General features: G+C 41.0%; 1 protein-coding gene across 1 annotated transcript in view; it reads left to right on the top strand.

Moving 5' to 3' along the window:
- LOC307153993 (NXPE family member 3-like) overlaps positions 1–12,344 on the top strand; it is a gene marked incomplete at both ends in the record, with an annotated part of 29,394 nt that extends 17,050 nt beyond the window's left edge. The window contains 6 exons of the mRNA XM_079863862.1: positions 9,068–9,427; positions 9,633–10,048; positions 10,144–10,214; positions 10,332–10,535; positions 11,109–11,449; positions 12,147–12,344. Of these exons, the coding sequence (XP_079719988.1) occupies positions 9,068–9,427; positions 9,633–10,048; positions 10,144–10,214; positions 10,332–10,535; positions 11,109–11,449; positions 12,147–12,344 (1,590 nt within the window). The remainder of the gene's footprint in view (positions 1–9,067; positions 9,428–9,632; positions 10,049–10,143; positions 10,215–10,331; positions 10,536–11,108; positions 11,450–12,146) is intronic.
- Between the last annotated feature and the right edge of the window lie 239 nt (positions 12,345–12,583).

Below are 12,583 nucleotides of genomic sequence, written 5' to 3'. Positions count from 1 at the left end.
GAGCCCAGCAGGGTTCCTGCACTTGGTCAAATGGAAACCACCACTGGTGCACAATGTTATCAGCTCCCTCACAAGAGCAACGGCTTTGTCTTCTGTGGCTACCGGGTACTCTTTGAGGCTGCATCTTCCGCTGTTCTTCTCAGTGCATATGACGCACAACTAGGGGATGATGTAGCACCAAACAGATGCACATATTCTGTACTCCTCTGCTTTCACATTCAGATTACTGCCTGGCCACCAGAGAAAGCGTAGCATATCTGTGTCCGTGTCTGGAATCCACACCTGGTAAAATATGGACTCGATATCTGCCATCATGGCGACAGGCTCCAGTCTGAATCTCAGCAACACTCCAATGAGGGTGTTAGTTAGGTCAGGCCCTTGCAACAACTGGTCATTTAGCAACACACCTTGGTAAGTTGCCGCACAGTCAAAGACGACTCAGAGTTTCCTCTTATATGGATTGTACCCCCTATGGTGTGGAATGAACCATAGTTCTTCCATCACTGCGAATCAACTGTTCTTCTGGAATCCTTACTGCGTAGCCTTTCTCCAGTATGTTGTCCATAAAAGCCTTGTACTCTTGAAAGAAGTCTGCATTTCTACTGAACTTCCTCTTCAAAGTGTTAAGCCTCTGTTCAGCAATACCATGGTTGCATGGCATCTTCACCTTGTCATCCTTCAAAGGCAACTTGATGCGGAAGTGACCATCCATGAGCTGGGCTGATGTTGTCACCGTATGCATGAACTGCTTGTCATGTTGAGACTGTTCTCGTCTGTCGTCACATCTTCTTTCTGGAAAATCTGCATTGTAGTGCTTCATCAGCATGTCTTCAACGCTTATCACAGAAATACGGTTGACAAGGAAACTTTGTCTTTTGCCATCATCTTATTCCTTCTCTTGGCATCTGCTGATTGGCCTATTGACGACCCAACCAAGAACTGTCTTCACAAGGTATGGTCCGTCGTTCTGGCTATTAATGATCTCCCATGGCTCCATGGCTTTGTACGCATTGACACTGATGAAAAGACCAACTTCTGCTTCAAGTTTTGGAAGATGGACTCGACTCAGGTAAGACCACTTCTCCAAATCTTTCTTCTGTGGGATGTTGGCCTTTTTTGCAGGTATAATGTTGAATGTTGAACAGCTGAATGTAATCTTGCTCCTCTAAGCCACACACCTCCAGATCGGTAAGTTCATAGCTATTCACTTTCTGTTCTTGCGCTATAGTGTGAAGCAGGAACTCTGTCTTTTTGCCTCGCATATTCAACTTCTTCGCCAAGTCTTCAGTGCAGAAAGTCACTGTACTTCCTTGATCCAGGAAAGCATAGGTCTTGATTATCTTTGTGTCTTTCTTGTGTTTTATCTGCACAGGTATGATGGGAAGAATACACTCACTGTTCCCGGCCCCAGTATGGTTACCTCTTCTGCACCCTGCAGACACGAGAGCACTTGTGACTTCACTTGTGCTTTGTGAGCTGTCATCTGCACCGTTGTTCTTTGATGAAGCATCTTCCTTAACAACGTGCAAGATAGCTGGGTGCTTGAGTGAACAATCTGAACAAGAGGCCCTTTTTTTACAGTCCTTGGACAAATGACTTGCGGTCAGACACACATAAAAACAAAGGCCGTTAGTTTTCAAGAACTGAATTCTTTCTTTCAGAGGCTGTTCTCGAATCTTGTTGCACACATTCAGTGCATGGTACTTCTGGCAGTAAAGATAGGGACTTTGAAAGACACTTGCTGACTTGACTGCAAAAGGTTTCTTCTCAGGTTGGCTTTTACTGACATTATTTTGGTAGCAGACACATTCACAGCAAAGCTGCTTCTTTTAGACTCACTTTTTCTGACGCTTGGTTGCTTTTTTGAGTAGTTCTGATTACTTGAAGTGGAGTCCAGGATATCTCCAAACAGCGGGTCATTGGCAACCTTTGCTTGGCGGTACACAAATGAGGAAACCTGGCTCTTTTTCTTGTTCTTTCTTGAATGTCATAAGCAAAACTTCTCCATCTTTCTTTCAGTTTGAATGGAAGCTTGGATAAAATGGACATGTTGGTAGGATTGTTCATTTCGTCCATGTAGTCCACATCATTCACTGTGTTATAACATCCAACCAAGAACAAAACAAAAGCATTCAATTTCCTTTTCTGTCTTCTGGCCTTATCTGAGGCCATTCCATAGCCTTCTTGATATAAGCTGTAGCGATGGTCATTTCATCTCCATAGTGACGATCAAGCAGTTCTCTGGCTTCTTTGTAAGCTCTGTCGGGTCTCATGTGCTCACAGCTCCAAATTAGATCAAGTGGCTCTCCACTCGTGAACTGTTCGAGGTAGTACAGCCGGTCTTGATGACTGTCTGTTTTACTGTCGATAGCCCTTATGAAAGATCTGTAAGTCAGAGGATCTCCTGTAAACGTGGATGCCTCTTTGAGGCAGTTGAGACAAACTCTGTTGTTTAATGAGCATCTCAGTGACTTTGTTTTGATGCTGTAGCACTCCGTGCAGGCTATCTGTAGAAGAATCAGTGCGATCATGATGATTAAGATGCGGCGTGCTGCTGACAGCATCAAACCTTGACGATGACTTTCTTCTATCTGAAGCACCAACTTGAGTGGCTGGCTTTGGATTGAATGTAAGGGATGGCTTACCATGGCGCACATAATCGTCTACATTGTGTTTTTCTTGTCTACACATCAGACGTTCAAATCTGGGTCCTGAAGGTGGCTCTAATAAATCATAGTTAAATTCATGAGCATCCTCAAATTCTTCATACACCTTTAATTTGGCATCTGAAGCAGCAAGCTCAGTTTCAATCTCCAATTGCTCTTTTCTAATTCTCAAGGGAATTTCTTCCTACTCTATTGCTTCTCTATTTTTCATTGCTGCAGCTCTTGCCAACAGCGCTTCACGTTCAGCTTTAATTCTCAGCATTGCAGAATTAGTACTGGAAGTGTGGCTTACCACAGAGTTAGCTTTATATACATGTGGCCTAATATCATCTTCCTCATCTTTTAAGACATCTGCAATCCATTTGTTTTTGTCTTCTATAAACCGCTTAAATTCTGAATATTGTTCAAGCATCTTGAACCGCTTTCTTATCATCTTCATCTATTAACTCACACAACTCTTCATTAATCTGTTCATACTGTCTTAAGAATCGTTCAAACCTTAGCAATGTTTCATCTTTAAAGGAGAACTCCAGGCAATTTGAACATTTAAAAATTTTTTGTAAATTTGGAGTGCTGTCAGTACAGAGAACAACGACAAAAATCGGTGTTGCCTACACCGTGTTATCCTCTTTTTAAAATTTGCACCCTGTTGACTTCAATGGGGCAGGTTTTAAACCTGCGTTTAGCCTGCTTTAACATCCTTGATTTGTCATTACAAGTGCACAGCCACTAGTGTTAGCATCGTCAGGAGGCTAATAGAGTCAAGAGAATATCAGACCTTTTCCAGGGAAAGCTTCATTCAGCCGACGACTCACAGTTTAGGTACGCTACCTCTGGCTTTCTTTCTGTATTCTTGAGCTGCGACGTAGTTTTCGGCTGTCTTGGTCTATTGTCTTTGTAAGCAGCCGGTAGCAGGTTTCCTCAGCTACGCCCAGTCGATTAGCTCAAAGTCCTCAAGAGTGACTGGCTTCTTCTTTAGCGGTCTTCTCACGCGGCTCATCTTTCGGCTTCGTCGAGGAATCTTCTGAATTTGCTCGATATTATGACAATGTTGAGCAGTCTTTTGACTTTGATGTGAGTGCAGCAAGCTGACTCACTTGCTTAGGACTTCAAAGTTCTTTTGCATTCAACACAAAACTTCAGTAAATAAAAGACTTGAATCCAAAGTTCTTCGTTTGACTGTTTACTTATGAATTTAAATACATAAAATATAAAAACTTAGGATATTTACTTTTCTTACAAATTAACTGCAGTTCTGTGTAGGTCAAAAGACTGTGTTGCTCCAAAGGCCATTGGCTTCTGGTTGTTTCGCAGTATTCTATTTCTGTCATACTAAATCTATCAGCCAATCAAATTACATTATACTAGATCACTGGTCAATTGTTTACATTCCAATCAACAGGTTTTCTCAGGTTTTACAAAATAAACTCAAAATATTATTATTTCCATAGAAATGACTTCAACATATTCTATGTCAACACTATCAACGCCCGGAAATTAATCTGCTGCAGTCAGTTGGTATAACTAGAGCTCTGTAAGTTGTTGGTGTTCACTATTATTGCAATGTTATGTGCTTTGAGACATGAGGTAATTTAACACCGTCTCTCGTCTCGTACACTTTGAAAACTCTGCTGTGTGTTCATATGTTTTGAAGGAGGCGTGGCTTTGTAGAAGCTCAGAAGTGAGGGTGGGATCTTGTGCTTTCAAAGCTAGCTTGCTATTGCTAGCCTCTCCGAAATTGCCTACCCTACCTTTCAGCGTAACTATAATTGGTAATATTTTATTTTACACTGTCCTTGTTACACATTACATATAGTTACAATAGTAATAAATTATACATAATTACATTCAACTAACCCTAAACCTAACCCTAATCTTAACCCAAACCCTTTAGTAAGTACATGTAGTTCATTATTTAATTATTTTTAAATAATTAAATAATTTAATACTTAAATGTTCAGTATAATTACACTGTAAAACGGATAACAAAGTGCAACCAATCATTTAAACTAATAACAATATAAAAACAAAAAAAAGGCATTTTGTGAACGCCGTAAGCACATGCCATTCCTGCATCCACACCTACACCTTGTGTTTGCACCTGGTTGCAAATGATAGTTGATGGACAGCTATGCACAGGAGGACACAACAGCAATCTGGTGCCGAGAAGCGAAAATGAAAGGTATGTTTACCAACCTGTGACATTTTATTTTCTATTTTATTTTTTTAAGTTAATGTGATTAATTTAACATGTTTAACAGCATTAATAATTTAACCATCAACAACACATCTACATGATTTGATAAAAGTACCAAAAATGTATATCAAATTTATGCCATATTTCAATTCAATAACACTGTGCGCTGCATTGCATTTTGAACTATGGTAAAGATATTTGTCATTTTTGTCATATTTGTCATTGACATTCAGATCACATGCTATACAGTGCATCCGTGGTGTATGGCTTTACGTGTCAATATGCCTACAGTGTTTTCTTCTTTGTAAATGATTATTTGCGGCAACAAAACTGCATAATCTTACTTTCTGTGATTTCTGAATGCCCAAGGCTGTAAAATCAATCAGACAACAACAGCCATAGGACATATGTTTTATATTGGTTTATAATCAACTGTTGTTTTAATAAACACTCACTGCTCTTGTTTTTATAAGTATCTGTTTAATTAAAGGTGAACTCAGTGATTCTTAAAAAATGGCAGATGTCTTAGATTTATACTGACACTTAAAGGGATTCACCCAAAAAATGAAAATTATACCATGATTTACTCACCCTCAGTTCATCCTAGGTGTATAAGACATTCTTCTTTCAGACGAATACAATCAGAGTTATATTAAAAAGTGCCCTGGCTCTTCCAAGCTTTATATGGCAGTAAATGGTTGTTTCTGTTTTGAAGTCCATCAAAGTGTATCTATCCATCATAAGAGTCCTCCAACACAGCTCTGGGGGGTTATTAAAGGCCTTCTGAAGCGAAACAATTGTGTAAGACAAATATTCATATTTAACATGTTACAAAGTAAAATTCTAGCTTCCGCCCAAATGAATATACGCAGTCTACTTACGTCTAAAGGGCAACTTACGCAACTTGTGACATCAGAAGTAGTGTAGTGCATCATGGCGTAAATATCAGCAGTTCGTCGCATTACTCGCATAAGTTGCGCTTTAGACTTAAGTCAAATCCTATGTGCGTTTGGCCGGATGCTAGTTATTTTACTTTATAAAGTTTTAAATGTGAATATTTTTCTTACACAAACTCACTGCTTTGCTTGAGGGGGCCTTTATTAACCCCCGGAGCCGTGTGGAGCACTTTTATGATGGATAGATGCACTTTTATGGACTTCAAAACAGAAACAACCATTCACTTCCATTATAAAGCTTGGAAGAGCCAGGACATTTTTTATATAACTCCGATTGTATTCGTCTGAAAGAAGAATGTCATAGACACCTAGGATGACTTGAGGGTGAGTAAATCATGGGATAATTTTCAATTTTGGGTGAACTATCCCTTTAAACTCAGTTTTTGTCACTTTAGATTAGGCAGTGCAAAGTTAAATTCAATTGTTGGTTGTAGTTTAAAATTCAGAATTCAGAGTACCTAACTAACCCAGTATACTAAAACTTTGTCATGAGTGTTGTTGAATGACTAATATGTTCTGCATTATTAATTTAATGCAGGGTCATGCTGAAGTTTGTCACAACAGAGAATGGAGTGGCAACATCCAGCATTTTTCCAGAGGAACCGAGCAGCTACACAGGCACTGACACAAATGTCTGTATTTTATAATTCTAAAAGAGCTATAATTGTAAATAATTATGTTATGTTATATAATAGTTATGTTTTAATAAAGTTCTATTCTGACACCTAATTTAGTTGTGAGATGTTGTTGTTTTTCCACTTTCATAACGTTTGGAGGAGATCCAAATTCCCACGACTCATCCCATTACGACCTGTTTTACTCCCTGACTGAGGGCATGCTCGGCACAGACGCACTGGCACACAGCTGGCCGCGGGGCCTCCGCAAGTATGCGTTTCCCCCAGTGAGCCTTCTTGCACAGACCCTGTGCAAATCAGGGAGGATGAGGAGCAGGTCATTTTGGTTGCCCCTCATTGGCACAACGAACCTGGTTCTCCAAACTTGTACTCCTCGCGACAGCACCTCCCTGGCCAATTCCTCTGTGGAAGGACCTCCTTTCTCAGAGACGGGGCACCCTATGGCACCCCCGTCCCGATCTTTGGAACCTCCACGTGTGGCTCCTGGACGGGACGCGGCAGGTTTGAGTACCCTACCACCAGCGGTGGTGGCTACCATCACTTCCGCTAGAGTATCGTCCACGAGACATGCCTATGCGTTGAAGTGGAACCTCTTCGTCACCTGGTGCCCTTCTCGCTGAGAAAACCCCAGAAAATATTCGATCAGTTTCGTGCTTTCCTTTCTGCATGAAGGGTTGGAACAAAGGCTGACTCCCTCCACCCTGAAAATGTATGTTGCCGCTATCACCACACATCACAACGCAGTCGAGGGTAAGTCCGTGGGAAAGCAGAGACCTGGTCATCAGGTTCCTGAGAGAAGCGAGGAGACTGAATCCTCCTCGCCCTACTCTTGTTTCCTCTTGGGACCTCTTAGTGGTTTAACTGCCCTGTAGAGTGTTCCCTTTGAGCCTCTGCAATCAGTGGAGCTTAAGTTACTGTAAATTAAGACAGCGCTCCTGGTTGCATTGGCCTCCATTAAGAGGGTAGGGGACCTGCAGGAATTTTTCTGCTCTCACGTGATCCCGACCTGAGACCCCGGCCTGGATATGTGCCCAAGGTTCCCACCACTCTCTATCGAGATCAGGTGGTGTCCTGTCCGGCGGCAGAAAAAGCGCGGCTGAGGTCTGAGAAAAAGAGCTGATGTGGTCCTGCAAGCTTTGGACGGCAGGGCAGCCTTTGAGTGCCATCTGGAAGAGGGCGGGCAAAGGTGCGCTGCTACCGCCTCCTCCACTGGGGGGATAGCGTTGTATCCCTTCTCTGTGAGAAGCGCCGAGGATGCGTGTCAACCTGTGAGAGCGCCGAGGGTGCGTGAGAGTGGAGTCTCGCGGAGAATGGTGCGTTCCACGATTTTGAAAGCTCCGTGTGGAGCTCCGGCAGGAAGGGTGCAGATCTCGATGCGGATGCTTGGCGGCGGTGATGAAGGAAACAGCTGTCGAGTCTGTTAGCTGTAAGGAGCTCCTTAGGCGGCGACCACTCGAGGCCAAGCTGGTCAACGGCCTTTGAAAGGAGGCGCATTAGTTCCGCATCCACACCGGAGCGTGTCCGGCCAGACTCCTAGACAGACGGAGAGGCAGAATGGTGCGAACCGGACCAATCCTCGCTGTCTGAGGCCAGGATAGAACAGCTGTCACCGGCGACATCTCCTTCCGCTTCATCCCCTGAGGCGGCGGCAGTGAAGGCCGAAGCCGGCAGCTGTGCGTCCGGAAGGGGGGGCGGAGAAGGAGAGAGACAGGCTCAAGGGCAGGGTTCCGGCGAGCTCTTGAATGCCGCCTCAAACTCCGGCGGTCTCTGGGAGCGGCGCTTCTTTCTGCGCGGTCCGGCAGGGACGGGCGGGGTGACAACTTCGGCGTCGAACACTTCAAGTCGAGCCCGCAGGGTCGACATTGAAAGCTCTTCGCAGTGGACGCGTGAGGGCGCGACGTCACACGGGGCTCAGTGGTTGGCTGCTGCAGTTGCCGCACGGCAGCCAATGAGCGCGCTAGACAGCCGCTCTAGGTCTGCTAGCTGCTGCACTGCGTTGACAATAAATACAAAAATTAAGGATAATTTTTTGGCTTCATATCTCGGGAAAAGATGACTTTACCCGTAGCGTAATCAACTTACGCAATACGAGAGAACCTCTCGTAAGAGAACCAGTTATTGTAGATGTTAACACATGAAGTACATTTTCTAAGTTGAACTGACTAAACATATTTTTTCAGTGTAGCACCACAGACCATAGTGTTCATAGTGTTCAAGGTTACTTATAGTTTTATCTAGGATTTAAAGTATTTTAAGAAGAAAAAAAGACAAACTTCAGTTTTAAGTATTCTCATAATTATTTTAGTAGTGGAGAAGCAGATCAAATGTCGAACATACAGCCATCTTGATGAGAACTAAGGTCCCTTTGATATTCCTTTTTGACTTGAGTAAAGACAATTCTTTGCTTTTGAAGGCCATCATGGGGCGTTGCTAGCGCTACATAGTAGGACCTAACCCATTCACACTTTGTGCAGGATTTCACCAACCGCAAATGAGATCCACATAACTTTTATAGTATTATCCAGAAATTATTTTCATCTACAATAAATAAATAATTTATATATAGAACAAAAAACTGACTTTGGTCTGATTGATATTCTGGTCCTCTCCCAGGCTCTATGGGGATTGAATGGTGGGATCCAAATAAGACCATTTCAGCCCCCCAGACCTAAACCAGTTCCTCGAAATAATAATTCTTCATCTACAATATCCGCTCATGACATGGGAATCAGTGAAGAGGAGTGGAAACGGCTACAGAAGGCTCTGGACTGGCCAGGTCCAGATCAAGAAATCACTCAGCTGGATCAGAGCACAAGCCCAGTCCACTCAACATTCTCTATTGTGGGACTCAAGGAGAGTTACAAAGTGGGAGAAAAGATCTCTGTTACCATCACAGCCAGAGACCACAACAAGAACCTGAAAAGATATGGAGGAGATTTTTTCCAAGCAAAGCTATTCAATTCAAAGCTAAAGGTGCGTTTGTTTTATATTGTTGTTTTAAATAATATTTCTTTTTATAAAAATTAAGACACTGAGTTTCATTTGCTGAGTTTCATTTGCCTGTTAATGGTTGATTTACAACATTTTATAAATTAAAGTTTTATATGCTTTAAAATTGGACTTACTAACAGACATTAGTTTTCTGCATTACACTTAACCTTCTCTATTCTTCTTGAAGGCGAGTGTGTACGGGGAGGTTGTGGATCACTGTAATGGGACTTACTCTGTTGCTCTTCTTCTGCCCTGGGAAGGTCAGGCACAAGTTTATGTACGTCTAGAGCACTCCAGTGAGGTTGTGCAGATTCTTAAAAAATACAGGGAGTCCTCATTCCCACGCAGCCACTATAATGGCTACTTTGAAGGGCCAGGACCCAATAAAACCAGGATCAGTGAAGTAGTACAATGCAATCTTAAGTGGGGTGCAGATGGAAGTTGGAGTAAAGGCGACTGCTGCTGTGAGTATAAGGATATAAAAACAGGGACGGTGTGGCAATGTGAGAGACCAAAGAAACTTTCTTGTGACAAACTGGTTCATCACTCTTACGGAGGTTTGGAAAACCCATTAAATCCTTTTGAGAAGCAAATTTTCACAAAGTAAGTGGGAAAGGATTCAAAATGAATTACAGAGGAATTTTAAAACTAGAAAAACTGTGGAAGATGTTTTTTTGTTTTGTTTTTTCTCTCCACAGGAAATTTTCAAATGTTGCTATTACTGGAGACACACAAATCATAAATGTCCTTCCCAACACTACAGGCATTGGTGTGTTCATATATCAGGACTGGTATAATCTAAAATCAAATGTTGTTAGTTGCAAGAGAATTAAGAATTTGCATAATTACGGCACAGTCTCTTCAGGTAAATGTTTCTTTGCTTTAGGCACAATGGAGAGATGCAGATCTGGCATGACAACACCAGTTCCTGCAGGGTTTTATCTGAAAGATGTCTGGAATTCTTTTGTGTGCAACACCCAAAAGTTCAGTTCTTCACAAATGGGAAATTGTCTTAAAAACAAGATCGTCTACTTGATGGGAGACTCCACTACAAGGCAGTGGTTTGAGTATTTAGAAAGAAAAGTGCCAGGCAAGTTGTTTATAAATGGCATTGATGGGAGGGGGGCGGGGATTATTTAAAAATGTTCTCATGTTATTTAAGACTTGATGTCATAAAAGTAATATAACTGAAGTATACAGAAGCCCCACTATTATTTGGATACTTCATCAACAAATGCATAAATGTCTTGCCATTACACCAAAATATTAAACCAAGTGACAATTGTTTGTAAAGACTTAAACAGGTCACACTTAAACATTACACTATATTTTTTTTCCTCATTGCAACATGTAATTGCAAACATTCAAAAATAATTTGTTTGCATCTAATGCAATGACAATCAGACATGCAAATGAGTCAGTGCATCTTGGATAGTTCACCACATAATGAAAATTCTGTCATCATTTACTCATCAACATTCAAACATTCAATATGGGTGTGTAAATGATGACAGAATTAAAAATTTTAAGTGTACTATTCCTTAAGTGTCATATTTCCATATTTCTAGGGGGCTGCTGTGTACAATAAAAAGCAGCTTTGCAAAGTTGTTTAAGAAATAAATAAAGCAATGAGTCTAATGTAAGTTTTACTTATCTTATTTAGACATAAAAAGAATGGACCTCCACACTCCTCGTACCGGTGGACCCCTGATGGCTGTAGAATTGAAAAAAAATATCATTGTTCACTGGAGGCCACACGGTGTTCCTTTGCGATTTACTAAAATGCTCATTACTGACTTGCATTATATCAGCAATGATATTGATGAAATAGCTGGTGGACCTCATGCAGTTGTTGTCTTTACAATATTTGCCCACTTGGTTTTTCACCCAATAACATTTTACGTGCATGAAGTGGCCAAAATCCGTCAGTCTGTTGTTGCATTGTTGAGTCGTGCACCAGAGACTACCGTCATCATCAAGTCTGGAAACACTGCAGGATTAAAGGTACAATTGCTCATTTTCCAATCCTACTCCATTTTCAATCATTTTTCTGTCTTGTATTTGTAATATGGTACATTTGTCCTGCTGTCTTTATATTTAAAGTCTAGAAACACAAATATGCATGTGCTGAGGTTACACTTCATTATCCAATCCAACTTTCCATTACCCCTGCAAAATTCCATTCCATCCCTTAAAGGTGTTTCAGTCATATCCTGTCATTACAAACCTGTATGATTGTCTTCCATGGTTTTGCAGAATGTTATTCTAATTTTATTTTTTTACTATGAAAGTGGATGGATACCAGAGTATAAGCAAAGTAATCCATATGACTCCTCTCACTGTGAGAGAAACAGACTGAAATGTAACTATTTTTCCCATGAAAAAATGGTCACCATTCACTGGACATTCTGCTATAAGTAACTTTTTTTGTTCAATAAAAGAGACTAATATAGAGCTCAGCATAAAACATGAGGAAATATAGATTAATTAATCATTTTTTTAAATTAACTATTCCTTGTTTTCCCCGTTAGATAGAACTACAAGGTCAATGTTTAATGTCAGTTATAACAGGTGACAGACAAATATTTAAGTGACATACTCAGCACTGTTTCTGGTAGAAAATGCAAACAATGTAGTTTGTCTAAACCAAGTTAATATTAATGCTTATGGTATTGTCTGTTACTGATCTGTGTTGTTACAGGATATTTTTCAGAGTGATTGGTATGCAATGCAGCTGAATACAGTGATGCAGGAGATGTTCCGAGATATTGATGGAGTAATCTACTTCGATGTCTGGCAGATGACGTCCTGTCACTATCTACGTGAAAATATTCACCCAGGTCCTGTTATCATTGCTAATGAAGTCGTAATGTTGCTCTCATATATCTGTCCTGCCTGACACAATAATATTTACTTTACTTTGTTATAATATACCAAGGAATGTATGTACCTTATGTACCTACAGTGCAAAATGAGCATCTGTAAGAAACTTCTGGTATACATATTGTTAAAACTTACCAAGCTTAGCACCTACCTGCTTAATGTAAACCTGTATAATCTCAAAATTAATTAAATTAAATTCATTATTTATTTATTTTTAACCTCAACCTTTGGTTCCAAAAACTGAGGTAACTTTCA

Source organism: Squalius cephalus, assembly GCF_949319135.1.
Source record: "Squalius cephalus genome assembly, chromosome: 25".
Taxonomy (NCBI): domain Eukaryota; kingdom Metazoa; phylum Chordata; class Actinopteri; order Cypriniformes; family Leuciscidae; genus Squalius; species Squalius cephalus.
This window is presented reverse-complemented; position numbering and strand designations above follow the sequence as displayed.